Consider the following 27,951-nt stretch of genomic DNA (forward strand, 5'->3'; position numbering starts at 1 on the left):
ATGATGAGTTTAAAGATTACGAGGGCATATGAATAAATAATACAAAAATGATGTGCACAGATTAATAATTTATAATAAATACAGCAATATTCCATAAAAAATAAGAATGGTTTGTTTTGTGTATCTTAAAATAGTGTAATTCTGTAGTGTGATAGTGAACGTGACGATATTCTAATGATAAGCAGTGATTGTGATTTCAAACGGTGAAATAAACGCCCTCTCGTGTCGCTTCAGAAGCGGCAGCAGGAGGGGCGGGGCTCTGCATAGATTAGGCAAATAACCCGCGCTCTCAGCCAATGGCGTGCCGCCGTGAGCCTGTTCTCATGCAAACGCGCCCGTGGCTGCAGATTCTCTGATGTGAGTCTCTCATTCAGAGCCTTTGTGTCGAGATCACCGGCGCCGCACCGAATAAACCACGAGAATGTGACATTTAGCGCGTGTTTCGCTTCTATTCGACGCGTTTATGGGCGGAATAGCATGAATTCTCCGTGTTACACGGTGGCGATGGATGTCGGTGTTTGTCAACTGAGGAGTTTTTCCATCTCGTTTCTGTCGTCGGTTCTGAGCTCGTCATCCGTCAGTCTCGAGAACAGGTGAATATGGAGATATTAATCATCATCATCATCATCATCATATGCTGGGCAGCGGGTGTAAATATGATGTAATGTAATAAGCGGAAAACCCCTCATCTGATGCTCGAGCCTTTCAGTTTCGATTGCCTGGAATCTTCTTCTTTATTGAAGACCAGATGTTATGCAACACCATCAGAACCGCGAATGAATGAATGAATAAATGTGTTTCTTCCTCTTCTTTCCTTCTCTTCTCCCGCAGTTCTTCAGGAGCCAGTGTAGTGGCCATAGACAACAAGATCGAGCAAGCCATGGTGAGTTACATCGATGTTTCTCTCGGTTAAGATCATTATTCTGCTTCACTGCGCGTGAACATCATCTTTACATAACCTGCGATGACACAAAGACTTCTGACAGATTTAATAATGGAGTCACACTGCATTTAACACGCCGTTATAGGCGCTTGCTATGCATAATAATTGGGTTATTGTGTATGATAATGTCAGATATGGACGTGGATTGTAATGTAATGACATGCATCTGTAGTTTCCTCTGAAGGCGAGTTGGGAACAGTTTTTTGGAACTCCTCGTTTTTGTCGTGATGTTTCCCACAGTGTTTATATTGTGTGTGTGTGTGTGTGTGTGTGTGTGTGTGTGTGTGGAGCCTGTGGTTGTTGCTAGGCAAACACTGACACCGATGCCCTGAATAACTGAGCTGCTCCTCCCTCTGGATGAAGAACATTCTGTTCCTCTTTCTGACTGGATGCAAAGATTATATACAGGCAGAATCCCTGACCGAACGCTTGTAAATCTGAGTAAAGCTGTAGGTGATTTAGGGACTTTATTCTCACGGAAATATAAAACTGTGATTGAGAATTTCTATAAGGATTATAGATGTTTCTGCTCTAAATTGTGTAGGGTTGGAAAATCCTCCTCATCCGATCATGGCAAACTACTCTTCTGATATGCTGTAATTTTTTTTTAATGTATTTTTATTCATTTGATTTCGAGTGCATTGCAGAGACTCCGCCCACATGCTCTTCTGATTGGCTGTGATTTTTGATTAATTTGATTGCGAGTGCAGTGCGCTTCTATAGACTGCACCCACACACTCTTCTGATTGGCTGTGATTTTTGATTAATTTGATTGCATTGCGCTTTCATAGACTCCGCCCACACGCTCTTCTGATTGGCTGTGATTTTTTGATGAATTTGATTGCGAGTGCTATAGACTCCGCCCACACACTCTTCTGATTGGCTGTGATTTTTGATTAATTTGATTGCAAGTGCAGTGTTTCCATAGACTCCGCCCACACACTCTTCTGATTGGCTGTGATTTTTGATTAATTTGATTGCAAGTGCAGTGTTTCCATAGACTCCGCCCACACACTCTTCTGATTGGCTGTGATTTTTGCTTAATTTGCGAGTGCAGTGCGCTTCCATAGACTCCGCCCACACACTCTTCTGATTGGCTGTGATTTTTGATTAATTTGATTGCAAGTGCAGTGTGTTTCCATAGACTCCGCCCACACACTCTTCTGATTGGCTGTGATTTTTGATTCATTTGATTGCGAGTGCAGTGCGCTTCCATAGACTCCACCCACACACTCTTCTGATTGGCAGTGATTTTTGATTAATTTGATTGCGAGTGCTGTTTCCATAGACTCCGCCCGCACACTCTTCTGATTGGCTCTGATTTGTATTTGATTTTGTCACTGGAATCTTATAGCATGGCTTCGGGTTGTAATATGATAACATTTTGAGTCTCTAAAATGCATGTTTGAGGGTAGAAGTTGATCCTCTAGTGCAGTGTTGGGGGTCCTCAGGACAGGTTTGGGAACCACTGCACTAGTGTACAGGAATGTGATTCTGATATTGAATACATCTTGTTCCTGCAGGACCTGGTGAAGAGTCACCTGATGTACGCGGTGCGCGAGGAGGTGGAGGTGCTGAAGGAGCAGATCAAGGAGCTGGTGGAGAAGAACTCTCAGCTGGAGCAGGAGAACACGCTTCTGAAGAACCTGGCCAGTCCCGAGCAGCTGGCCCAGTTCCAGGCGCAGGTCCAGTCCGGTTCTCCCACCTCAGGGGCCCCGCCGGTCCCCACGCCCAACCCGGGCCCCGGGGCCACCGCGTGACGGGTCCCGCCCACACTGTGAACGGACTCACGCATGAACATTCGCCACGCTCTGACTTCATCGCACACCTTGCTGTCAAACGTCACGCGTAAAGAGCTTCACCCACCTCAGACAATCAGTGCTACCCGAACCGAACCTGAGCCGGACCGAGCCGGAGCCACATTCTCCTCCTGTTTTTATGATGTTACTGGTTTTATTTTGTTTGCCTTTTATTTTTGTTTTAGCTGTATTGAATTAATGAGCAATTTGTAGTCGACACACAAGACCAAACGAGGGCGAATGTGAACTTTGACCTCAGTGTTGTGGGAATCTGGGACTGTTCAGAGGCTCAAGTGTTTGTGTGTAAAAATAAAACATGGGGCCATGAATCGAGTTTCACGATGAGAACGAAAACACACACACACACACACACGGACTTCCTCATGGACGATTAAGTTATTTGCCTTACAGTCCATCGCTCCGCTCAGTGATCGTGACCCTTGACCTCACAGTACATGCATGTTTCCTTCAAACGATGTGACGTCATGCAGTTGCACATTGACTTTAATAAATGACCATGAAATGAAAGCTGGTGTCCTGCTGCGCTCCTTCACACGGGAACAGACACCGCTGGCTCTCAGTCAGTGCTGCTAATGTTACTTCTGTGACCCAATCATGACCCCAGACACCTTTACATGACCTCAAGGCAAAGCAAAACCAGTGTATCTGTCATGCACTGCTCAGTTTTGAGGTCTATTCTGCTTCCATAACGTGACTAGTGGAAATAAAACATCCATAATACACATTTAAAGTGTTCCTATTGTGCTCGAATGAGAAGAAGCGATTCTGAAACGAGTCGTCAGTAATTCAGTCTCTGTGTAGGTTTGTAACTAATTTGCATAATGCCAGCCTGTGGTGTTGATTGGCTGAGCAGCGTCTCTTAGCCCCGCCCTCAAACACTGTAGTGTCTCTGAGACTGGAAGAGTTTGGTTCGTGTTGTTCATGTGGAGAAGACGCTGTTTTCTGAGATTGATACGGTAAAGCCCACGCCATCGTTACTGTTCGTATCACTGTGATCAAGAGCTGAGATTCAGATATGATAATGAGCTTTTGCTTTCTGACCAATCACAGCAGAGCAGCTCTCAGAGAGGCGGGGCTTAGAGAGACTGAAGCGTTGAAGTGTTTCAGACACTGAGAGAAAAGAGCTGACGCTGCAGTGGAGATTATGAGGAGATTACAGTGTTATTGATCTTGGATGAATGTAAAACTATCCAGAACACAATTACGAACATAAAAAAGTAGCATCATGGGGCACTTCAAGTGTTCATTTCATTGCACTTTATCTATTTGCGTCTGTAGATTTCAGTCTTTAAAGGCTGAGAGTTAGAATCAGAAATCTCCTCTTCTGCAGCTTTACACACACCAGACTTTACAGTTGTGTAAACAAGGGTTGTTCATTCAGCAGCATCATCATAGAACATTGTACTTCTATAAACATGGTGAAAATGTATTTGTTTGTGTCTGTTTACAGTATCTTCTGATTTATGAAGTGATAAAAAGAGAAATCCAGAATTTCCCATCTGGAAAAACCTTTAATATTTTGACGAATCAAACGAGAATTAAGAATCTGGCTTCTGGGAAATGTATGCAAATGAGTGCATATTTAAATAAGATAATGCTTTGTTTGCATTTTTAAACGCAGCATTTCAGAGAGCATGAAATATAAATCAGTTGTATTAATGTGCTGATGTTGATGTATATATTAGTTAAGACGCTTTAATTAGTCTTTTATTAGTCCTAAATATACTAAATATAGACATGACGAAGCTAACGCTAGCCGTCTGACCGCTGACTGACTCACACTCATGACATGATCCATCTAGTTGTTCGTTCTTCCACAGACTTATTGAACCTTTAGACAAAATATATTTTATTAAAGTTTTATGTTGACTATCATATTTGCTCCATCAGGCTTTTATGGCTCATATAGTCTGATATAGTGAGAATATGGAGGAAAAACAGCTTTATTTTATTCTGAGGTTTGCTACAGATTCAAGATATTTATATGAAATGCTGATGATCGTAATGTAAATAAACCGTACAGAAGACACTTATAAAACGCATGTAATATGGAGGCCGTATCAGATATGATGCATTAGCTTTATAGGGTTAATATGTGTTGCTGATGGTCACTGGACTTCTGGTGTGACCTTTTAAGGCCACGCCCCCTCTTCCCCACAGCAGCCAATCAGCAGCAGCGCTTGAACGTCTGAAGCCTCGTGTGTCTGAATGTGTTTCCTGTTTGTTCGGAGCCCAACAGGAAGTTGCTCCTCACAGCCTGAAATATTCTCCATCAGCAGTTCAGATTTATCCAACATTAACGATAAAGTCTTTGTTCAGCGGATGTGGAATGCAGTTTTCTCTGCTGATGATGTGAATGTTTGTGCAAAAACATTATTTATACATCGTTTTGTTCTGAAAAACGTTTATTTGGACGTTCGTCTAACTTTTTTTAGTTTCAGAGAACATACAAATGTAACGTTCTCATAATGTTAGAAGAATGGACTGTTCCCTTAATGTTCACATGACCAAGAAGATCGTCTCGACAGTGATTCAGGAACATTCCCATCGACCAATCAGATCACGTCTGATGATGACACACTTCCTGTTGAATGTTCATTTAGGGAGGTTTTATTGAAGGACTGTTGAACACTGAAAGTTTAAAATACTTCACAGTTCTTAACGACCTCAATCATTCCTATGAAAAAGAATATTTTCTTTAATTTGATTAGAACTCAGTGAACTAGTTCTGCTTTAACCTGCGGTGTAAACACACACACACGTTCCCTGAACACACACAGCTCCAGTCAGTGCGGAAAATGAGCTGTCTTTCATATTAGACTGTGTTTTATGCTCTATTCTTTATGGATTATTTGGATTAAGTTGAGCTAGTTTCTAGTTATAAGTGCATTTAAATGCATAACAAAATGCTGATTGAAAATCATCTCACTAAAAACATGTTTTAAAGGTTCACATGTAAATCAGTTCTGTGACACTAATAAACATTAATGAACTTTCCCTGACCAAAAAAAAAAAGAAAAGATTGTGCATGTCAATTCAAAAGAAGTTTAATCTGCACGTTGCATTGCTTGACACTGCACACACAGCCATTCTGCTTGTAGCTATTTTCAGTTACAACAAGCCATGGAATTTTATTTTATTTTATTATTATTATTATTATTTAAAATTTTCTTCCCGAATTAGACTTTTTTTCAGAATTTGGGAATGATTTGGACCACAGAAAAGTGGAACATTTTCCAAACACTAGTTTTGAGTGTGTACTTGTGTGACTGGTCAGTGCTGGTGTTCCTCCAGGCGAGTCCGCAGGTCGCACAGCTGCTGCTCCAGGTGTGTGACGTCACTGCGCAGATGCCAGTGTCCCGACTGGGCCTTCATCAGCTGACTGCGCAGACGCTTCAGGACCGCCTCATACCTGCGCTGCTCGATCTGAGCACAGAAACTCAAGTCAAGTCTCCTCCATTTATACAGCGCTGTTTACAACACAGACTGTTTCAAAGCAACTTTACATCAACATGGATCATCACGAGGAAACATCACGAGGATCACGTTTGAATTCGTCTCGTAATTGATGAGGTTCGCATCATTTTCCTGTTTATGACTGTTAATTTGGTGAGGGCAATTTGTAAAGAAAAACACACGCCTGCGCACATATATATTCATACGCGCATATCTATAGACTAATCACATGATACGCATGTGAGCCGTCAGCGTTCTCACAGGTTCACGTTTTTGAAGTTTACACAGAGATGATCACGTTTTTCAAAAATGCTCAGCGCTTGCACCAGATCCTGTTTCCTGTGTGTTCTCGAGCCCCAGAGGGTGTGTTCTCGAGCCCCAGAGCGTGTGTTCTCGAGCCCCAGAGCGTGTGTTCTCGAGCCCCAGAGGGTGTGTTCTCGAGCTCCAGAGCGTGTGTTCTCGAGCCCCAGAGGGTGTGTTCTCGAGCCCCAGAGGGTGTGTTCTCGAGCCCCAGAGGGTGTGTTCTCGAGCCCCAGAGCGTGTGTTCTCGAGCCCCAGAGCGTGTGTTCTCGAGCCCCAGAGGGTGTGTTCTCGAGCCCCAGAGCGTGTGTTCTCGAGCCCCAGAGCGTGTGTTCTCGAGCCCCAGAGCGTGTGTTCTCGAGCCCCAGAGCGTGTGTTCTCGAGCCCCAGAGCGTGTGTTCTCGAGCCCCAGAGCGTGTGTTCTCGAGCCCCAGAGCGTGTTCTCGAGCCCCAGAGCGTGTGTTCTCGAGCTCCAGAGCGTGTTCTCGAGCCCCAGAGCGTGTTCTCGAGCCCCAGAGAGTGTGTTCTCGAGCCCCAGAGGGTGTGTTCTCGAGCTCCAGAGGGTGTGTTCTCGAGCTCCAGAGCGTGTGTTCTCGAGCCCCAGAGGGTGTGTTCTCGAGCTCCAGAGGGTGTGTTCTCGAGCCCCAGAGAGTGTGTTCTCGAGCCCCAGAGCGTGTGTTCTCGAGCTCCAGAGAGTGTGTTCTCGAGCTCCAGAGAGTGTGTTCTCGAGCCCCAGAGAGTGTGTTCTCGAGCCCCAGAGGGTGTGTTCTCGAGCCCCAGAGAGTGTGTTCTCGAGCCCCAGAGGGTGTGTTCTCGAGCTCCAGAGAGCGTGTTCTCGAGCCCCAGAGAGTGTGTTCTCGAGCTCCAGAGGGTGTGTTCTCGAGCCCCAGAGAGTGTGTTCTCGAGCCCCAGAGGGTGTGTTCTCGAGCTCCAGAGCGTGTTCTCGAGCCCCAGAGCGTGTTCTCGAGCCCCAGAGAGTGTGTTCTCGAGCCCCAGAGCGTGTGTTCTCGAGCCCCAGAGAGTGTGTTCTCGAGCCCCAGAGCGTGTGTTCTCGAGCTCCAGAGGGTGTGTTCTCGAGCTCCAGAGCGTGTTCTCGAGCCCCAGAGGGTGTGTTCTCGAGCTCCAGAGGGTGTGTTCTCGAGCCCCAGAGCGTGTTCTCGAGCTCCAGAGAGTGTGTTCTCGAGCCCCAGAGGGTGTGTTCTCGAGCTCCAGAGGGTGTGTTCTCGAGCCCCAGAGCGTGTGTTCTCGAGCTCCAGAGCGTGTTCTCGAGCCCCAGAGAGTGTGTTCTCGAGCCCCAGAGCGTGTGTTCTCGAGCTCCAGAGAGTGTGTTCTCGAGCTCCAGAGGGTGTGTTCTCGAGCCCCAGAGAGTGTGTTCTCGAGCCCCAGAGGGTGTGTTCTCGAGCCCCAGAGAGTGTGTTCTCGAGCCCCAGAGGGTGTGTTCTCGAGCTCCAGAGGGTGTGTTCTCGAGCTCCAGAGGGTGTGTTCTCGAGCTCCAGAGGGTGTGTTCTCGAGCCCCAGAGAGTGTGTTCTCGAGCCCCAGAGGGTGTGTTCTCGAGCTCCAGAGCGTGTTCTCGAGCCCCAGAGCGTGTTCTCGAGCCCCAGAGAGTGTGTTCTCGAGCCCCAGAGCGTGTGTTCTCGAGCCCCAGAGGGTGTGTTCTCGAGCCCCAGAGAGTGTGTTCTCGAGCTCCAGAGGGTGTGTTCTCGAGCCCCAGAGAGTGTGTTCTCGAGCCCCAGAGCGTGTGTTCTCGAGCCCCAGAGAGTGTGTTCTCGAGCCCCAGAGAGTGTGTTCTCGAGCTCCAGAGGGTGTGTTCTCGAGCCCCAGAGAGTGTGTTCTCGAGCCCCAGAGGGTGTGTTCTCGAGCTCCAGAGCGTGTTCTCGAGCCCCAGAGCGTGTTCTCGAGCCCCAGAGAGTGTGTTCTCGAGCCCCAGAGCGTGTGTTCTCGAGCCCCAGAGAGTGTGTTCTCGAGCCCCAGAGCGTGTGTTCTCGAGCTCCAGAGGGTGTGTTCTCGAGCTCCAGAGCGTGTTCTCGAGCCCCAGAGGGTGTGTTCTCGAGCTCCAGAGGGTGTGTTCTCGAGCCCCAGAGCGTGTTCTCGAGCCCCAGAGAGTGTGTTCTCGAGCTCCAGAGCGTGTTCTCGAGCCCCAGAGGGTGTGTTCTCGAGCTCCAGAGGGTGTGTTCTCGAGCCCCAGAGCGTGTTCTCGAGCCCCAGAGAGTGTGTTCTCGAGCCCCAGAGCGTGTGTTCTCGAGCTCCAGAGGGTGTGTTCTCGAGCTCCAGAGCGTGTTCTCGAGCCCCAGAGAGTGTGTTCTCGAGCTCCAGAGCGTGTTCTCGAGCCCCAGAGAGTGTGTTCTCGAGCCCCAGAGCGTGTGTTCTCGAGCTCCAGAGGGTGTGTTCTCGAGCCCCAGAGAGCGTGTTCTCGAGCCCCAGAGAGTGTGTTCTCGAGCCCCAGAGCGTGTGTTCTCGAGCTCCAGAGCGTGTGTTCTCGAGCCCCAGAGCATGTGTTCTCGAGCTCCAGAGCGTGTTCTCGAGCCCCAGAGAGTGTGTTCTCGAGCCCCAGAGCGTGTGTTCTCGAGCTCCAGAGGGTGTGTTCTCGAGCCCCAGAGAGCGTGTTCTCGAGCCCCAGAGAGTGTGTTCTCGAGCCCCAGAGCGTGTGTTCTCGAGCTCCAGAGCGTGTTCTCGAGCCCCAGAGCGTGTGTTCTCGAGCCCCAGAGCGTGTTCTCGAGCCCCAGAGCGTGTGTTCTCGAGCCCCAGAGAGTGTGTTCTCGAGCCCCAGAGCGTGTGTTCTCGAGCTCCAGAGCGTGTGTTCTCGAGCTCCAGAGCGTGTTCTCGAGCCCCAGAGCGTGTGTTCTCGAGCCCCAGAGCGTGTGTTCTCGAGCTCCAGAGCGTGTTCTCGAGCCCCAGAGAGTGTGTTCTCGAGCCCCAGAGCGTGTGTTCTCGAGCTCCAGAGCGTGTTCTCGAGCCCCAGAGCGTGTGTTCTCGAGCCCCAGAGTGTGTTCTCGAGCCCCAGAGCGTGTGTTCTCGAGCTCCAGAGTGTGTGTTCTCGAGCCCCAGAGCGTGTGTTCTCGAGCCCCAGAGCGTGTGTTCTCGAGCTCCAGAGCGTGTGTTCTCGAGCCCCAGAGAGCGTGTTCTCGAGCCCCAGAGAGCGTGTTCTCGAGCCCCAGAGGGTGTGTTCTCGAGCTCCAGAGCGTGTGTTCTCGAGCCCCAGAGAGCGTGTTCTCGAGCCCCAGAGCGTGTTCTCGAGCCCCAGAGCGTGTGTTCTCGAGCCCCAGAGCGTGTGTTCTCGAGCCCCAGAGCGTGTGTTCTCGAGCCCCAGAGAGCGTGTTCTCGAGCCCCAGAGAGTGTGTTCTCGAGCCCCAGAGGGTGTGTTCTCGAGCCCCAGAGCGTGTGTTCTCGAGCCCCAGAGAGCGTGTTCTCGAGCCCCAGAGAGTGTGTTCTCGAGCCCCAGAGAGTGTGTTCTCGAGCCCCAGAGGGTGTGTTCTCGAGCCCCAGAGCGTGTGTTCTCGAGCCCCAGAGAGCGTGTTCTCGAGCCCCAGAGAGTGTGTTCTCGAGCTCCAGAGCGTGTTCTCGAGCCCCAGAGCGTGTGTTCTCGAGCCCCAGAGCGTGTTCTCGAGCCCCAGAGAGCGTGTTCTCGAGCCCCAGAGCGTGTGTTCTCGAGCTCAAACACTGTGTGTGAATGAACGTCCAGAACACATTAAAGTTTCTGTTTCCTGTGAGAGCGGTGTGTGTTAGCGGCCGCTAAGTTAATAACTCATGATCTTTACAACGGAAGTGAATCAATCAAAACTAACTTTATCTGGACAATAACTTTATTCTAGATCTGCTGTAAAGCCTAATCTCTGCTACTGTAATCTCCTGTTATCACTGTAAAGCTGCTGTGAAACTCTATATTGTTAAAGTGCTGTATAAGTGAAGGAGACGCGACTGAAGCTGCTGTGAGTCGGTCTGTACTGTATAAAGCTCGGTTTACCTCGATCTCTCTCCTCAGCTGTGTGTGTGTTCGCTGTTCCTCCTCCAGTTGAGCTTTCCTCTCCTTCAATGTCCGTCTGCCTTCCTGAATATTCGCCTTAAGAAAGTCAATTTCCTTCTGGAAAAATCAAAACAAACAAAGCATGATGTTTCCAGCCACTTATTCTTATGCTCATTTTGGGATGTTGCATAAAAACACACGCTCAACTGAGGCTGATGATGTTTGTATCTGATAAGAAGACATGCGCATAAACTATGATGGAAACACATTTACTGAATAAATCCCTCAATAAACTCATGTGACTTTGGCTCAGCGTCAGCTGTGATTGGATAACTGGAGTAACCAGCGGACCAATGGCGTCGCAGCGTCTCTAATGTTGGTTTGGTGTTTCTGAAACGCCGGAGTGGAAGTGTGTGATCAGAATGATGTGGTTTAACTCCCTCCAGAAGCGTCTCACACACACGAGTGTGTTCCCGAACACCAGCATCCGAACGCTAGAGAACACGACAGCGTTTACTGTGTTCGTCTGACGCTCGAGACACACTCGTTTATGATGGAGGGAGAAACAGCCGACTGCAGAAACTCAGTTTATTACTGATATTTAGTGACGGTTTTGAGCACATGGGATGGAAAAGCTCCTTTATTCGCAGAAGATTTAAGCAGTATATGAGTGTGTGAGTACCTCTTATGATGGACAGATGCACTTTTATGAACTTCAAAACACAAACAGCCATTCACTCCCATTATAAAGCTTGGAAGAGCCAGGACATTTTTTAATATGACTCTGATTGTGTTCGTCTGAAAGAAGTTGAGGGTGAGTAAATCATGGGCTAATTTTCATTTTTGGGTCAACTATCCCTTTAAGCAGTGTGTGTGTGTGTGTGTGTGTGTGTGTGTGTGTGTGTGTGTGTGAGAGAGACCTGTGTCTGGCGGACTGCGCTGCCGTCTGGGTTCTGCAGATCCGTCTTCATCTCCTCCAGAACATACACCTCCTGCTGTTTCTGCTGGAGCTCCTGATGGACGAGAGCTTGAGTCTCCTGCGCCGACACCGCGGACCGGAACCCGAGAGTCTCTGCGCGATACGAGCCGAACTCCGTCAGCTGCTCCTGCATCCGCTCCCGCTGCTCCTCGATGGAGTGTGTGAGCCGCAGGTTCTCCAGCAGAACCGCCTCGATGTGTGTGTTCAGACGGATGATGCTGCTGCGGATCCGATCCGTGTCGCAGTGAACGACGCTGAGCTGCTTCTCCTTCAGACTCAGAGCAGAACACACACACTCGCAGCTCCGGTCCGCTTCCACCAGAGACGCCTGCAGGACACACACACACACACACACACACACGCATCATTCGCTTTGAAGGAGTAGGACCAGTGTGTGTGTGCGTTTAAGTCTTGTTTTATTGTATTTTATGTTTGTATGTTGATTTATCGGTGCACATCATTATTGTGTTAGTAATCGAAATTGAAATTCCAATTTCACATATCAGAAATACAATTCTCACTAGTAAAAACCTTTATTTTTTATATCAATTACAAGTGCAAATGTCAATTCTTGAAATCAACAATTCAATATTCACTAGTTAAAATGATAATTCTTGATATCAGGGATTAGATTTCTACTAGTAACAATGCTAATTCTTGATTGAATTTCAACTAGTAAAAACTTTAATTCTTGATATCTGTAATTGTATTTTCAATAGTGAAACGTCACCATAGGCTGCCATTCAAATTCAATTGTTGATATCAAGAATAGACATTTGCACTTGTAATTGATATCAAAAATAAAGGTTTTTACTAGTGAGAATTGTATTTCTGATATGTGAAATTGGAATTTCAACTAGTAAGAAATCAATAAACTGTGATAATGTGAGAAACGTTGAAGGTGTCTGAATAAATTTAGGTTTGACGATTTACAGCCACCTTCAACATTTCTCACAGGACTGTGAGTGTGAGACAGAGTGAGTGAGTGAGTGAGTGTGAGTGAATGAGAGTGAGTGAGTGAGTGAGAGTGAGTGAGTGAGAGAGAGAGTGAGTGAGAGAGTGTGTGTGTGTGTGTGTGTGTGTGTGTGTGTGTGTGTGTGTGTGTGTGTGTGTGTGTGTGAGAGAGAGTGAGTGAGTGAGTGAGTGTGTGAGAGAGAGTGAGTGAGTGAGTGAATGAGAGTGAGTGAGTGAGTGAATGAATGAGAGTGAGTGTGTGAGAGAGAGTGAGTGAATGAGAGTGAGTGTGTGAGAGTGTTAGTGAGTGTGAGAGTGTGTGATTAAGTAAGTGTGTGTGTGTGTGTGTGTGTGTGTGTGTGTGTGTGTGTGTGTGTGTGTGTGTGTGTACCTGTAGCGCGTGTAGCTGCTGCTGCGCGTCTCTCAGCTCCTGCGCGCGCGTCGCGCCCTGATGAAGAACCTCCTGTAGCGCGTCATTCAGAGGAAAGTCCTGCTGTCTGAACACAACAAACGTGGCTGTGCTCATTACGAACTCATACTTAATTATCTTAATGTAAAGTGGCCTGAGGAATCAGAAACGAATCGTTTGAACGGTTGATTTCTGTCAGTAAAGCGGCAAATGCTGTCGACTGAAAGTGGCCTCGACAAAAGCGAGCTAACTGGTTATCAAACAATATATCTTTTTTACAGTCTATGAAAAATACATACACAATTTCGCAGTTTTCTCTTTGATCAGATGAGAATTTACTACATTTTCCCCAGAAACATAGCGGATAAACTTTACCTGTGATTGTCCATCATGACAGCGGGAAAACGGATGACGGAGGTGCGCATGCGCGTTAATGCCAATAACGTTATTTTAGTATCGTTGAAAGGTCAAGTTTTCGTAATTTTGTTGGTTTTGTCATTTTTATATATATTTTTTCTTTTATGTAGTTTTAATTAATAGTTTTGGTTGTTTTAGTGCTTCAAATTAAACCAAACACAAACGTTTAATGACACATATAAACTTCATTGGTTCTTACTATTGGTTCTTGCTCACGCAGCACTTTTGGGTTTCTGTTTTAATAAACCTGGCATTGTACACTATGAATATTGTTGTCTGTGTGATGAATTGATTTTGTTCTTTGGATAAATGTATAAATGTAGATGACAGAGTGTGATGCTTAACAATTATTTTCAAATAAACATTCAAGAACATTATCTCGTGAGGAAGGAATGTTTTAATAATGTTATTTTGTAACCTAACCTTATAAATAACGTTCTAATTATGACAACATTTCAAGTTAATGTTCCCACAACGTTTTTGGAACAAAACGGGGAAAAAATGTCAGAATTACGATGGAAAAAAAGTCTGAATTCTTAGATAAAAAGTCGCAGTTACCTTTGATATTTTTTATTCCCTGGCGGAAATAAACTTCCATAATTAAATACAACTCTTGATAAATGTTCTGATGTCCAACAGTGACTTTTAAGAACAAGTGTCTTTTTTGGATTCCTATATTACCTTACTCATGTAGACTACACATCCCATGAGCCAACGCGCTGGTGACGTTTCCTGTCAAACAGCACCATGTGATGTTCCTGGGTTTCTCCTCCAGGGGTCGCTGAAATCTCATTTCATTTCTGTTTTAATAGAAAAGTTTATATGACAGCAAGTAATTTTGTTTAAAACGAACTAATAGGATTTAGCAAACAAAATGGAAATCATCACCTGCAATCTATAAAAAAAAAAAAAAAAAAAATTAAATGAATCGTCGAGAACCGGTAATCTCAAACGACTGTGATTAGTCCATCCTGAGCAACGATGAGAAAAGTAACGGCTATCACAACAGCTAACATTGTGTCTGACCAATCAGAGACAGCACCGGCTACGAAGCCACGCCCTCTGAACATTTCGGTTTCCTTTTTTCTGTGGCCATGCGTGTGCTTGTGCTTCACTGACCTTTACTTTCATAGAGATGACCAGTAAATGGTCAGTTCCCTATCAAGGCTACGGAACTCGACATTACGGATGTCGTATATGGGAACTCCTCTCATCCTTCACTTCCGCTGAAATCTTATAGGCTAACGCCAGCAGAGCTGGCCAATTGACGCAAATACGCAAATACTGAAACACCGTTGCAGTTATAATGCAAGTGCAGCGTCAATTCCCTTCAGAATCTCTCTCTTCACGCTTAAATCGTGTGCTAGAAAGCTGATACTACAAACTTGGATTATTCGCCGTCGTTGAAGTTGCGTCGGAGATACTCGCACTGTCTCCTGCATCCGATGGCAACTACTTGCAACGTATGCTCGGGCCCCATCGCCCCCCCCGACACGCACCTGTTCTGCATCGCGTGCTTGGGGCTGGCCCACGCTGAGTCAGCCCTCGGGGACGGAGGGTCCTGCGACCACTGCGCGGATTTATCCCTTCGAGCCCTCAGAGCCAGGAGGGACGAGGCTCGCGCAGCAGCGGGAATTGGGCCTACCGCCGCCTTTGAGCCGCTGGTAGCCCCCCCCAACCGTAGAGTCGAGGTTCGCTCCCCGGTGAGCTTCCCCGACCCCACCTTTCAACCCCCTCGCGACGTCGCTGACTTCGTTTCTTTCGGGGTGAGTGAGGAGGACGACTCCATGTCGCTGTCAGCCTCCGAGAACGACTGGGGTGCGGAGCAGGCCGCACCGCTGGCGGCCGCGGAGCAGGACACCCCTGCGGACCTGCAGGACGAGCTCTTCCGTGTCCTCTCTAAGGCCGTCGAGGAGCTGGACCTCGACTGGAAAGCTCCTGATGAACCATCTAAGAGCAAATTGGATACGTGGTTCCTACAATCGAGCCGCCGTCAGGCCGCTTCGAAAAGGGGAACACCGTTTTTTCCCGACGTGCATGAGCACGTGGTGAAGTCGTGGGCGGCCCCGCAATCGGCGCGCACCCTCACTTCCACCCAGGCTATGTTTGCCCCCGTGGACGAGGCGGGGGACCACGGCTACCTCGGCATCCCTCCCGTCGAGGAGACCGTCGCCGCTCATCTCTGCCCGTCGGCTCCCGCCCTGGGCTCGGACCGCAGCCTGCCGTCCCGAGCCTGCAGATTTACGGCCCACCAGGCCAACAAGGCCTTCGGTGCCGCGGGGGAGGCGGTATCCGCGCTGCACGCTATGGCCCTTCTCCAAGTGCTCCAGGCAAAGCAGCTGAAGTCTCTGGATGGCGCCGCCTCTATTGACGCTGACGCCATCCGGGATCTCCGTTCGGCCACGGACCTCGCGCTCCTGGCCACGAAGCGCTCGGCCCAGGCGATCGGCCGTTCTATGGGTTTCCTCGTGGTCCTCCACAGGCATCTGTGGCTCACCCTGTCAGACGTGCAGGAAGCCGACAGGAAGACGCTCTTGAACGCGCCCATTTCCCCTGCAGGCCTGTTCGGAGACGCCATGGAGAAAGTAACCGAGCGTTACTCCGAGACGCAGAAAAAGGCCAAAGCTATGAGCCACGTCATTCCGCGAAGGGCGCCGCCGCCGCCGCCGCAGCCGCAGCCGCGCTCTCGTTCTTCCTCAGCCTCAGGCCGCCAACCCCAGGCTGCGGCCAGAAGACAGACAGCGCCCCGCCCGGGACAGGATGCCCGTAAAGGCCGCAGCGGTCCGTGGCAAGGGGCGGGTAACAGGAGGACGCAGAGGAGCCCGCGCAGAAAGCCCACCGCGTCCCCTGCCAGGCCCAAGCAGTCGTCCTGACCGCTCGGGCAAGAGGAGGAAAAAGCGCCAGGCCGGCCCCGCGTGCAAGCGGCGCGCTCTAGTGCACTTCGTCCCTCAGAGTTCTGTGAGCGACGCGTGCAGTTGTTCTGTGTGTGTAAATGTTGTGAATGTTGTTCAAATAAAGCAAATTACTACTTCACAAACAGAGCTTTTTTCTCCTCTTGCACCACACACTGTGTTACCCGCCCTGCCCTCGAGCAGCGCAGAGTCACGGTCAATAACTACCCCCAACACTCACATAGCGGCCATGACCGCAGCGGCGATGACCGCAGGTTTAGATCAGCCCTCGCTCAGTCGTTTCCAGGCAGCGTGGGAAGCTATTCCGGGCATTTCGCCGTGGGTGTTGAATATAATTCGGCGCGGGTACACACTTCAGTTCAAACGCAGACCACCCCGCTTTCGCGGCGTAATTCAGTCATTAACTTTGCCCCAAAACGCTCGCGTGCTGAGGCAGGAAGTGTGCAGCTTGCTCGAGAAAAAGGCTATAGAACCAGTTCCCCCGAGCGAACGGGACAGCGGGTTCTACAGCCGCTACTTCGTTGTGCCGAAGAAGGGAGGGGGTCTCCGCCCCATTCTGGATCTGAGACCTGTCAACAGAGCGCTTCACAAACGCGCCTTCAGGATGACAACACTGAAGCAAATCCTGGCGCAAATTCGCCCCGGGGATTGGTTCGCTTCAGTGGATTTAAAGGACGCTTACTTTCACATTCAGATAGTGAAACGTCACAGACGATTCCTGAGGTTTGCGTTCGAGGATTCGGCGTACCAATATACGGTGCTTCCGTTTGGACTGGCCCTAGCCCCCCGAACGTTTTCAAAATGTGTAGACGCGGCACTTTCACCCCTCAGATCGAGCGGAATGCGCGTCTTGAACTATCTGGACGACTGGCTAGTTCTCGCTCAGTCGAGAGAAACGCTGGTCAGCCACGTGAATGCCCTCCTTCGACACTTGGAGATGCTCGGGTTGAGGGTGAACGTCCAGAAAAGTGTGCTCACACCGAGCCAGACGATAACATTCCTGGGAGTGTGCTTGGATTCGGTGAGAATGAGAGCGCGCCTCTCCCCCGAGCGAGCGGAGGCTCTGAGTTCTTCTCTCGGTCTCTTCAGACCTGGCAGGCTCGTCCCACTGAAAGAGTTTCAGAGACTACTGGGACGGATGGCAGCGGCTTCTTCGGTGTGTCATCTGGGGCTGCTGCATATGAGACCGCTTCAACACTGGCTGAAAGCGCGCGTTCCCCCGAGCGCGTGGTATTCTGGCCACAGGCGCGTTATGGTCACCAGCGGATGCGCCCGCGCCCTGGCCCCGTGGAGGAACCCAGATCTCTTCAGCTCAGGGGTCCCTATGGGCTTAGTGACCCAGCGAGTGGAGGTCCTGACGGACGCTTCATCCACCGGATGGGGAGCGGTCTGCTTGGGCAAGCCCGCCTCGGGTCGGTGGTCAGAGAAGCAGATGGAGTGGCACATAAATCGCTTGGAACTGGAAGCGGTCTCTCTAGCTCTAAAAACCTTCCGGTCTCAGCTGGAGCAGCGGCATGTGTTGATTCGGACAGACAACACCTCCGTGGTTTCGTACATAAATCGCCAAGGCGGTGTACATTCCAAAGCCCTATTCAGGCAGGCGGAATCCCTTCTGCTATGGGCGGACCGGTTTTTCCTCTCGGTGAGAGCGGCGCACATCCCCGGTGTTCTAAATCGCGGGGCGGATATGCTCTCGAGAAGCGGGATTCCCCAGGGGGAGTGGAGGCTTCACCCCGGGACGGTTCAGCTGATATGGAATCGTTTCGGCAGGGCGGAGGTCGACCTCTTTGCAACGAGCGAGAACGCGCACTGTCAGATGTTCTTCTCGCTGTCCCGTTCCCCCCGGGAGGTGGACGCGCTGACTGCGCGATGGCCGAGAGTCTGTCTCTATGCCTTTCCTCCGGTGAAAATTTTGCCCATGGTGTTGTGCAAAATCAGGGAGGAGAAGGCGGCGGTGACTCTGGTAGCCCCGAACTGGCCGAATCAGCCCTGGTTCGCGGATTTGGTAGAGTTGCTAGCAGGGCAGCCATGGGAGATCCCGCTCAGGAAGGACCTTCTGTCTCAGGCGAGCGGAACGATCTGGCATCCCAGCCCCGCGCTGTGGAGCCTCCATGTGTGGCCGCTACAGGGTCGCTGAGCGGGCGGGACGCGCTGCACTCGCGGGTTTTGAATACCATCGCGGAGGCGCGAGCTCCGTCCACCAGGCGCCTGTATGCTCTGAAGTGGGGTGTGTTCTCTAAATGGTGTCAGGATGTCGGTATAGACCCAGCGGACTGTTCTGTGTCGGATATTCTACGCTTCCTTCAGTATAGGATGGATGAAGGGAGCCTGCCATCCACTCTGAAGGTTTATGTGGCCGCTATTGCCGCGTTTCACCCCCCTGTTGACGGACAGTCTATCGGTAGACATGCGTCGGTGACACGGTTCCTCAAGGGAGCTAGGAGATTGTGCCCTGCACGGCCGCCTTCTGTGCCGCCGTGGGATTTAGCTTTGGTCTTGGAGGCTTTGTCACGACCGCCTTTTGAGCCCCTAGCCTCGATTGCCATTAAGGAGCTATCGATTAAAACGGCTCTGCTTCTCGCTCTCGCCTCGGCGAAGCGGGTTGGGGATTTACAGGCTTTCTCTGTAAGTGAAGATTGTATTCGCTTTGGACCGGGAAACTGTAATGTTACTCTCAGACCGAGACCGGGTTACGTTCCTAAGTCGCTCAATACCCCGTTCAGAGCGCAGATCGTTTCTCTGCCTGCCCTGTCCGCTGAGCCATCAACCTCTCAGGGTTCGGATGCTCAGAGTGCTATTTGCCCAGTCAGAGCGCTCCGAGAATACATTTCTCGCTCGGCAGCGTTTCGACAATCGGACCAGCTGTTTGTGTGCTTTGGTGGATGCAACAAGGGACGGGGGGTCTCAAAACAGAGGCTTGCTCACTGGATCGTGGACGCTATTGTTTTGGCTTATGATTGCCTGGGACAGGAATGTCCCCTGAACATCAAGGCCCATTCGACTAGGGCGATTGCCTCCTCGTGGGCCTGGACTAAGGGTATGTCTATTCAGGATTTATGTCTTGCGGCTGGCTGGTCTTCTCAGAACACGTTTGCCAGATTTTATAAGTTGGATTTACCCTCTGTAGCGTCTCGAGTGCTTTCGGTGAGTTGATCGCTTACACAGCATTAAGAGAGCAGCTCTGCGCTTTGCTCATGAGTTGTTCTGTGTGCTATTTGTGTGTTATACTATTGTCACCGCTATGCGTTGGCTTCTCTGTTGTTGTTGTTGCCCTGTTGGTCTACAGTGCAACCTTCCCCCAGTTATACTGCTCGGGATATGCAAATTCCGGTAGTGTTGGTGTGTTCCTGTGATTGGTCCCTTTGGACCTATCAGAGGTTAGAGGTTCGCTATTTGTCAATCTCGGCCTATCAGGCACTTCCATTCTGGGGGCGAGGTTTGTATTGGGTCTGTTCAGTAGTTTGCTGCCACGGCGGGATTCTATACAGTTCCCATATACGACATCCGTAATGTCGAGTTCCGTAGCCTTGATAGGGAACGTCTCCGGTTACTTTCGTAACCTCGGTTCCCTGAAAGGCAAGGAACGAGACATTACGCTCGCCGCCGTGTTCGCTATTAATTTAGCGTTGTTCGATTCTGAAGGGAATTGACGCTGCACTTGCATTATAACTGCAACGGTGTTTCAGTATTTGCGTATTTGCGTCAATTGGCCAGCTCTGCTGGCGTTAGCCTATAAGATTTCAGCGGAAGTGAAGGATGAGAGGAGTTCCCATATACGACATCCGTAATGTCTCGTTCCTTGCCTTTCAGGGAACCGAGGTTACGAAAGTAACCGGAGACGTTATCATGACAAAATAAACCTTTAATAGCCAGCTGGAGTGACTTATTAACAGATTCTCCATTAATATGTTTTCGCTGCAGTGGTTAGCTTGCTGCTAATAAATGCTAAAGCAGCCCTAGACTGAATGACAACACTGGACTGATGCACTGGGATCGCGCTGATGTCGGCGGCTCTGATGCGGATCCTGAGGCGCGTTTCGCCTCGTCTTCAAACTGTGAGAATCTGCAGCTCAAACAGCCACAAAACTGAGGATTTCCTGAAGAACGAGGCGGTTCAGAGACGCATTAAACGCGTGATGGACGAGCAGAAGAGTATCACAGCTCGTCTAGAGAGAGGACAGATGACTGAGTTTGACAGGAGAGCTTTAAACCAAACACTAGTGGAAGCGTCGAGGGTCATTAAGGCGTTTGAGAAAACTCAACTAGCGCTCAGAGAACTGGCAGAGATACAGACTCTCATTCACAGTGAGTGTTTCCCAGCATCACTCTTACAGACTGTACTAACACTACCAGAGATAATTAACATTAACAGATAATCAACATTAACAGATAATTAACCCTAACTCTACCAGATAATTAACCCTTACTCTACCAGATAATTAACCCCAACTCTACCAGATAATCAACATTAAAGGGATACTCCACTTTTTTCGGAAATATGCTCATTTTACATCTCCCCCAGAGTTAAACAGTTGAGTTTTACCGTTTTAGAATCCATTCAGCCGAACTCCGGGTCTGACGGTACCACTTTTAGCATAGCTTAGCACAGATCATTGATTCTGATGAGTCCAGTAGCATTTCTTTCAAAATGACCAAAGAGTTTCAATATTTTTCCTATTTAAAACTTGACTCTTCTGTAGTTAAACCGTGTACTAAGATCGACGGAAAATGAAAAGTTGAGATTTTCTAAGCCTATATGACTAGGAACTACTCTCATTCCGGCGTAATAATCAAGGAACTGTGCGGCTGTACCATGAGTGCAGCAGGCGTAATGATATGACGCAGCGCCTAAAAATAGGTCTAATTATAGGTTAGACAAACTTAGTCCCGGTCACGTTGGAAGAAGTTACCGAGCTGGGGACTATTTTCAGGCGCTGCGTCATATCATTACGCCTGCTGCACCCATGGTACAGCCGCACAGTTCCTTGATTATTACGCTGGAATGAGAGTAGTTCCTAGCCATATAGGCTTAGAAAATCTCAACTTTTCATTTTCCGTCGATCTTAGTACACGGTTTAACTACAGAAGAGTCAAGTTTTAAATAGGAAAAATATTGAAACTCTTTGGTCATTTTGAAAGAAATGCTACTGGACACATCAGAATCAATGATCTGTGCTAAGCTATGCTAAAAGTGGTACCGTCAGACCCGGAGTTCGGCTGAATGGATTCTAAAACGGTAAAACTCATCTGTTTAACTCTGGGGGAGATGTAAAATGAGCTTATTTCCGAAAAAAGTGGAGTATCCCTTTAACAGATAATTAACCCTTACTCTACCAGATAATTAACCCTAACTCTATATACCCTTTAAAGAGTACATATTGTTTCAAAGCAGCTTCACACTAATAAAGAAGATAATAAAAGAATCAATGATGCAAACTTGATGATGCAAATGTTATATATGTCAAATATGCAAACAAGTTATATAATTGTAGAAGCCAATTTCTGCCATGTAACTAAGAAAAAAAAAAGTGCTTTGGTAAATCATAATGATGACAAAAATGTGAAGTCATAATTTCGATTTTGTCTATAATTTTGACTTATTTCATATTTTTGACTTTCATCTCATAATTAGCTATGACTTTATGATATTGACTTCATCTCATAATTTTGACTTTTTACCTCATAATTGATTGTCACATCTACTTTTTTCTCATAATTATGACTTTTTGTCGCAAATTCGATTTAGTATGTAATAATTATGACTTTTTGTCATAATTTCAATTTAGTATGTCATAATTTCCAGTTTTTTAATACTGTCATAATTTTGACGTTTTATCTCAATTATGACTTAGTATGTAATAATTTCGATTTTTATCTCATAATTTTGACTTTTTGTTATAAATTTGACGTAGTTTGTCGTAGTAATTTAATAACAGTGTCAGGTGAATTGTGACAGGCGCTGATCTGAGAATCCGCTCTCCAGAAGACAGAAGTGATCTTCATATTCTCAGTGTTCTTCATGTGTTCTTCACGTGTTCTTCACGTGTTCTTCACGACTTCTTCACGAGTTCTTCACGAGTTCTTCACGTGTTCTTCACGTGTTCTTCACGAGTTCTTCACGAGTTCTTCACGACTTCTTCACGACTTCTTCACGAGTTCTTCACGAGTTCTTCACGTGTTCTTCACGTGTTCTTCACGAGTTCTCCACGAGTTCTTCACGAGTTCTTCACGTGTTCTTCACGTGTTCTTCACGAGTTCTTCACGAGTTCTTCACGAGTTCTTCACGTGTTCTTCACGAGTTCTTCACGAGTTCTTCACGAGTTCTTCACGTGTTCTTCACGAGTTCTTCACGAGTTCTTCACGTGTTCTTCACGAGTTCTCCACGAGTTCTTCACGAGTTCTTCACGTGTTCTTCACGTGTTCTTCACGAGTTCTCCACGAGTTCTTCACGAGTTCTTCACGTGTTCTTCACGAGTTCTTCACGAGTTCTTCACGTGTTCTTCACGAGTTCTTCACGAGTTCTTCACGTGTTCTTCACGAGTTCTTCACGAGTTCTTCACGTGTTCTTCACGTGTTCTTCACGACTTCTTCACGACTTCTTCACGAGTTCTTCACGAGTTCTTCACGTGTTCTTCACGTGTTCTTCACGAGTTCTTCACGTGTTCTTCACGTGGTCTTCACGAGTTCTTCACGAGTTCTTCACGTGTTCTTCACGAGTTCTTCACGAGTTCTTCACGTGTTCTTCACGAGTTCTTCATGTGTTCTTCACGTGTTCTTCACGAGTTCTTCACTTGTTCTTCACGAGTTCTTCACGAGTTCTTCACGAGTTCTTCACGTGTTCTTCACGTGTTCTTCACGACTTCTTCACGTGTTCTTCACGTGTTCTTCACGACTTCTTCACGAGTTCTTCACGTGTTCTTCACGAGTTCTTCACGTGTTCTTCACGTGTTCTTCGCGAGTTCTTCACGACTTCTTCACGAGTTCTTCACGTGTTCTTCACGTGTTCTTCACGTGTTCTCCACGAGTTCTCCACGACTTCTTCACGAGTTCTTCACGTGTTCTTTACGTGTTTTTCACGAGTTCTCCTTGTGTTCTCCATGTGTTCTCCATGTGTTCTTCACGTGTTCTTCACGTGTTCTTCACGACTTCTTCACGAGTTCTTCACGTGTTCTTCACGTGTTCTCCACGAGTTCTCCACGAGTTCTCCACGAGTTCTTCACGAGTTCTTCACGAGTTCTTCACGTGTTCTTCACGAGTTCTTCATGTGTTCTTCACGAGTTCTTCACGTGTTCTTCACGTGTTTTTCACGAGTTCTCCATGTGTTCTCCATGTGTTCTCCATGTGTTCTTCATGTGTTCCAGACACCAGTGCTGAAGATCAGCAGATGCTCGAGCTCCTGCGGGAGGAACATGAAGAGCTGAGCAGAAGAGTAAAGCAGCTCAACACGAAGGTTTGGACGGTTCCTTCACTCGTCCGTCAGGAAAGGTGTCAGGAGAAAGTCAGATGTTGTTTTCCTGTTGCAGCTGATGGAGACGCTGGTTCCCGTCGAGGATCTGGACCACAGGAGTGTTGTGCTCGAGGTCGCATCGGGACGGACCACCGGAGGTTTGATCACGTTCCCGTCAGACACTAGAGGTTCGCTAATGTGTGCGTGTGACGTGTGTGTGTGTGTGTGTGTGTGTAGGAGACATCTGCCAGCAGTTCACACGAGAGATCTTCGACATGTACCAAGGCTTCGCCTGCTATAAACACTGGGACTTTGAGGTCTGCAATTACACTCCGGCAGATTACGGTACGCCTCACTCGTCCACCGGCACAGGGGTCCTCACACTCAACTGAACCAGACCATTAAAGTAGTTAATATTACGAAATACTTCATAGTAATAATAAATATATAGTAATAATTACGAAATATTATGGATAAAATGAAAATTAGATTTAAATACAGAAATAAATTAATGTAATTTATTAATCTTTTAAATAAATATAAATAAAAAGTATTAGTTTTTAATCTATTAAATAGATTAAATTAGATTAAAATAAATAAATAAAAATTATTGTTAAATAAAAATCATTATTAAATTATTAATACAAATAATTAAAATATTATTTCTAATAAATATTACTTCGGAATTATATTCGGAAAATTACTATCGGTCACTAATATATTAAATGGATTAAATTAGATATAAATAAATATACATTTTGTTTAATATAAATAAATAATAAATAATAGGTAGTTATTAATTTATTAAATAGATTAAATTAGATTAAAATAAATATTTTCTTTTTAGCTCTGCTTCATTGTCTCTGTGTCAAGCATAAATGACGGTGTGTGCATGACTGTGTGTGTGCGTGACTGTGTGTGTGCGTGACTGTGTGTGTGTGTGTGTGTCAGGAGGGCTTCACCACGCCGCCGTCAGGATCTCGGGGGACTCAGTGTTTCGCTGGCTGAGGTTCGAGGGAGGGACTCATCGAGTGCAGAGGATTCCTGAGGTCGGTCTGTCGTCACGCATGCAGCGGATCCACACGGGAACCGTGACGGTCATAGTTCTGCCGCAGCCACGCGAGGTCCGTTGGGATGCACTTTTTAATTAATCATAACTAATATTTATTTTTCTTGCAGGAATAACATTCATATGCTTTTGAATACTAAATGTTTTCAAACCACTCAGTCAGTGTGTGTGTGTGTGTGTGTGTGTGTGTGTGAGATGTCCGAATATAACAAAAGGGGAAATGAAAGTAGACGGATGACTAGGTTTATAAACGCATGACTTTGAATAACAAAGCTTCTACCTAGTAACAGAAGGGTTTGCTGAAAAAGAACCAATCACATTGTAGAAAAGTTATGTAATGAATCATGTCTCCTCTGCCATGCTCGTATTCTATAAAAACTGTTGTATTCTTTTTTCTGGTGGGACTCTCTCTGAAATTGGTCTGAGAATTGTGATTAAAGCATATCGAAGGCACTGTCTGGAGTCTGTCTAATGCTGTGCTGCAATTTAGTGAACACTAGAGACATTATTCCCAAGTCATAGTGTTCAAAAAAGGACCGACATCTCCGAGTGAGACTCTGCGGTGGGGTTCGACTGCGGTCAGAATAGCTACTCTCAGGCGTAGACCAGCATGCGTGTCTGTGTGTGTGTGTGTGTGTGTGTGTGTGTGTGTGTTATCAGTATAATTATCAGTATAATTCTGCAGGTGTCAGGGACACTCTAACACACACTCGATCGCTGATCAGCTGCGTTGTGCTTGAGTGTGTGAGTTTGTTCTGATGTGTGTGATGTGTAATAACTCTGCAGGTGGACGTTCACATCGCGGCTAAAGACCTGCGTATCGACACGTTCAGGTCACGCGGCGCCGGCGGACAGAGCGTCAACACCACCGACAGCGCCGTACGCGTGGTTCACCTGCCCACAGGTGCGGGTTATGACACGACACAGGGTTATGACGACACAGGGTTATGACACAACACAGGGTTATGATGACACAGGGTTATGACACGACACAGGGTTATGATGACACAGGGTTATGATGACACAGGGTTATGACACGACACAGGGTTATGATGACACAGGGTTATGATGACACAGGGTTATGACACGACACAGGGTTATGACACGACACAGGGTTATGACACGACACAGGGTTATGATGACACAGGGTTATGATGACACAGGGTTATGATGACACAGGGTTATGACACGACACAGGGTTATGATGACACAGGGTTATCACATGACACAGGGTTATGATGACACAGAGTTATGACACGACACAGGGTTATGATGACACAGGGTTATGATGACACAGGGTTATGACACGACACAGGGTTATGATGACACAGGGTTATGATGACACAGGGTTATGACACGACACAGGGTTATGATGACAGGGTTATGATGACACAGGGTTATGATGACACAGGGTTATGACACGACACAGGGTTATGATGACAGGGTTATGATGACACAGGGTTATGATGACACAGGGTTATGACACGACACAGGGTTATGATGACACAGGGTTATGACACGACACAGGGTTATGATGACAGGGTTATGATGACACAGGGTTATGATGACACAGGGTTATGATGACACAGGGTTATGACACGACACAGGGTTATGACACGACACAGGGTTATGACACGACACAGGGTTATGACACGACACAGGGTTATGACGACACAGGGTTATGACACGACACAGGGTTATGACACGACACAGGGTTATGACACGACACAGGGTTATGATGACACAGGGTTATGATGACACAGGGTTATGATGACACAGGGTTATGACACTTAAAGGGATAGTTCACCCAGAAATGAACATTAGCCCATGATTTACTCTCCCTCAAGTCATCCTAGGTGTTTATGACATTCTTCTTTCAGACGAACACAATCAGAGTTATATTAAAAAATATTGTATATTATGATGGACAGATGCAATTTTATGGACTTCAAAACACAAACGGCCATTCACTGCCATTATAAAGCTTGGAAGAGCCAGGACATTTTTTTATATAACTATGATTGTGTTCGTCTGAAAGAAGAATGTCATATACACCTAGGATGACTTGAGGGAGAGTAAATCATGGGCTAATGTTCATTTTGTGTGGACTATCCCAGTAATATTACTGATTTGACTGCATCAGATGAGAACAGACCTGAACTGATCCGAATAACGACACTTGTTGCCTCTTTACAGCTGAATTTGCATCACTGATTCTATTATTGTCTCGTTTCCCATGGTGAGTCTGGACTCGGTTTATCTTCTGTGTTCAGGAACGGTCGCTGAGTGCCAGCAGTTTCGCTCTCAGCTGAAGAACCGCGACACGGCGCTGCGTGTTCTCCGAGCGCGACTGTACCAGTGCATCATGGGACAGCAGAGAGAGCAAACGCACAGCGCTCGCAGACAACAGGCCAGTGCATCAATCCAGCCCAACACAACTGATGACATCAGCTTAATATCTTCACTTTGCTTCTCCAGAAAATGTGTCTTGACTGAAGAATGTTTAGATATTTGTGCTGGAGAACGAGACCCTGAGGAACAGCATCAGTGTTTGCAGTGCAGGGTTTGATATTAACATTTACTACATGTGTTTAATAACATGTGTTTGTGCGTCTCAGGTGGGCTCTCGATGTCAGTCGGACAGAATACGCACTTACAACTTCAGTCAAGATCGAGTGACGGACCACAGGATTGGTCATGTGACGCGTGACATCAAGGTAACATGTATTAAAACTACAGATCATAAACTAAGCATTTAAATATCATCTTACTAAGACACATTATTGGCAGATATTGATTTTGTCAGTATCTGCTATACTGTTATAAAGATCTCATTGATTTACAAGCATCAGAATGTCATATAAATATCAGGATCTGCAGAAAACACAGTATTTTTGCTCAATTTCACTCCGAATAAACAGTTTTTTCCTCCATATTCTCACTATATCAGACTATATGAGCCATAAAAGCCTGATGGATCAAATATGATACTCAACATAAAACACATTTTTAGATTTCATGTAAAGGTTCAATAACATTTAAAAAGATATGCCAAGCTTCACAGGGTTAAGTGGCTCAACAGCAGAATTGTCTAAATACGTGTGTGTTGTTTGCAGGGATTCTTGCGGGGCGGCGAAGATCTGGAGGATCTGATCCGAATCCTTCAGGAGAAACACGACCTGCTCAAACTCCACGACATCAGCTGATCCACACACACGTCCTCACGCTGTCTCTGTTCTGTACATATTTCCTGTCATTAAACTATATTCTGTATAACTAGCAG

General features: G+C 47.3%; 3 protein-coding genes across 7 annotated transcripts in view; 2 read left to right on the forward strand and 1 right to left on the reverse strand.

Moving 5' to 3' along the window:
- Positions 1 to 3,082, forward strand: part of LOC311300586 (TSC22 domain family protein 1) — an 11,170-nt gene extending 8,088 nt beyond the window's left edge. Inside the window, exons 1-3 of one of the 2 annotated variants that reach the window (XM_084424944.1) lie at positions 310 to 593; positions 832 to 883; positions 2,467 to 3,082. In XM_084424944.1, the coding sequence (XP_084281070.1) occupies positions 478 to 593; positions 832 to 883; positions 2,467 to 2,703 (405 nt within the window). In that variant the 5' untranslated portion in view covers positions 310 to 477 and the 3' untranslated portion in view covers positions 2,704 to 3,082. Of the gene's footprint in view, positions 1 to 309; positions 594 to 831; positions 884 to 2,466 lie in introns of those variants that run through there. The other variant, XM_084424943.1, reaches the window with a different exon arrangement.
- Positions 3,083 to 5,795: 2,713 nt separating this feature from the next.
- ccdc122 (coiled-coil domain containing 122) lies at positions 5,796 to 13,291 on the reverse strand. Its single transcript, XM_084424950.1, has 5 exons — positions 13,199 to 13,291; positions 12,806 to 12,911; positions 11,402 to 11,788; positions 10,482 to 10,598; positions 5,796 to 6,189 (listed from the first exon to the last, which is right to left on the reverse strand). The coding sequence occupies exons 1-5, from the start codon at positions 13,246 to 13,248 to the stop codon at positions 6,037 to 6,039; spliced, it is 813 nt and encodes a 270-aa protein (XP_084281076.1). The 5' UTR covers positions 13,249 to 13,291; the 3' UTR covers positions 5,796 to 6,036.
- Positions 13,292 to 14,313: 1,022 nt separating this feature from the next.
- On the forward strand, positions 14,314 to 27,950 carry mtrf1 (mitochondrial translational release factor 1). Of its 4 annotated transcripts, XM_084424947.1 has the most exons (10): positions 14,315 to 14,393; positions 19,991 to 20,457; positions 23,514 to 23,602; positions 23,676 to 23,757; positions 23,837 to 23,944; positions 24,551 to 24,723; positions 25,455 to 25,572; positions 26,942 to 27,078; positions 27,287 to 27,385; positions 27,785 to 27,950. In XM_084424947.1, exons 2-10 carry the CDS (start codon positions 20,154 to 20,156, stop codon positions 27,872 to 27,874), a joined length of 1,200 nt encoding a protein of 399 aa, XP_084281073.1. In that variant the 5' UTR covers positions 14,315 to 14,393; positions 19,991 to 20,153; the 3' UTR covers positions 27,875 to 27,950. The 4 variants fall into 4 exon arrangements, with proteins under 4 accessions (XP_084281075.1, XP_084281073.1, XP_084281072.1 ...); XM_084424946.1 differs by lacking the exon at positions 14,315 to 14,393 and having other exon boundaries at positions 19,676 to 20,457; XM_084424949.1 differs by lacking the exons at positions 23,514 to 23,602; positions 23,676 to 23,757 and having other exon boundaries at positions 14,314 to 14,393.
- The last annotated feature ends 1 nt before the right edge of the window (position 27,951 follows it).

This window comes from Rutilus rutilus (assembly GCF_951802725.1).
Source record: "Rutilus rutilus genome assembly, chromosome: 12".
Classification (NCBI taxonomy): domain Eukaryota; kingdom Metazoa; phylum Chordata; class Actinopteri; order Cypriniformes; family Leuciscidae; genus Rutilus; species Rutilus rutilus.

Bases quoted from the DNA above. Each gene is read 5' to 3' on its own strand.
- ccdc122 (XM_084424950.1), bottom strand. From the start codon at position 13,248: ATGCGCACCTCCGTCATCCGTTTTCCCGCTGTCATGATGGACAATCAC. The intron at 12,912-13,198 runs GTAAAGTTTATC...TGTTGTGTTCAG, and splicing joins GTCATGATGGACAATCACAG to ACAGCAGGACTTTCCTCTGA. The intron at 6,190-10,481 runs GTAAACCGAGCT...TTCTGTGCTCAG, and splicing joins AGCTGAGGAGAGAGATCGAG to ATCGAGCAGCGCAGGTATGA.
- mtrf1 (XM_084424947.1), top strand. From the start codon at position 20,154: ATGTCGGCGGCTCTGATGCGGATCCTGAGGCGCGTTTCGCCTCGTCTT. The intron at 24,724-25,454 runs GTCCGTTGGGAT...ATAACTCTGCAG, and splicing joins TTCTGCCGCAGCCACGCGAG to GTGGACGTTCACATCGCGGC. The intron at 27,386-27,784 runs GTAACATGTATT...TGTTGTTTGCAG, and splicing joins ATGTGACGCGTGACATCAAG to GGATTCTTGCGGGGCGGCGA.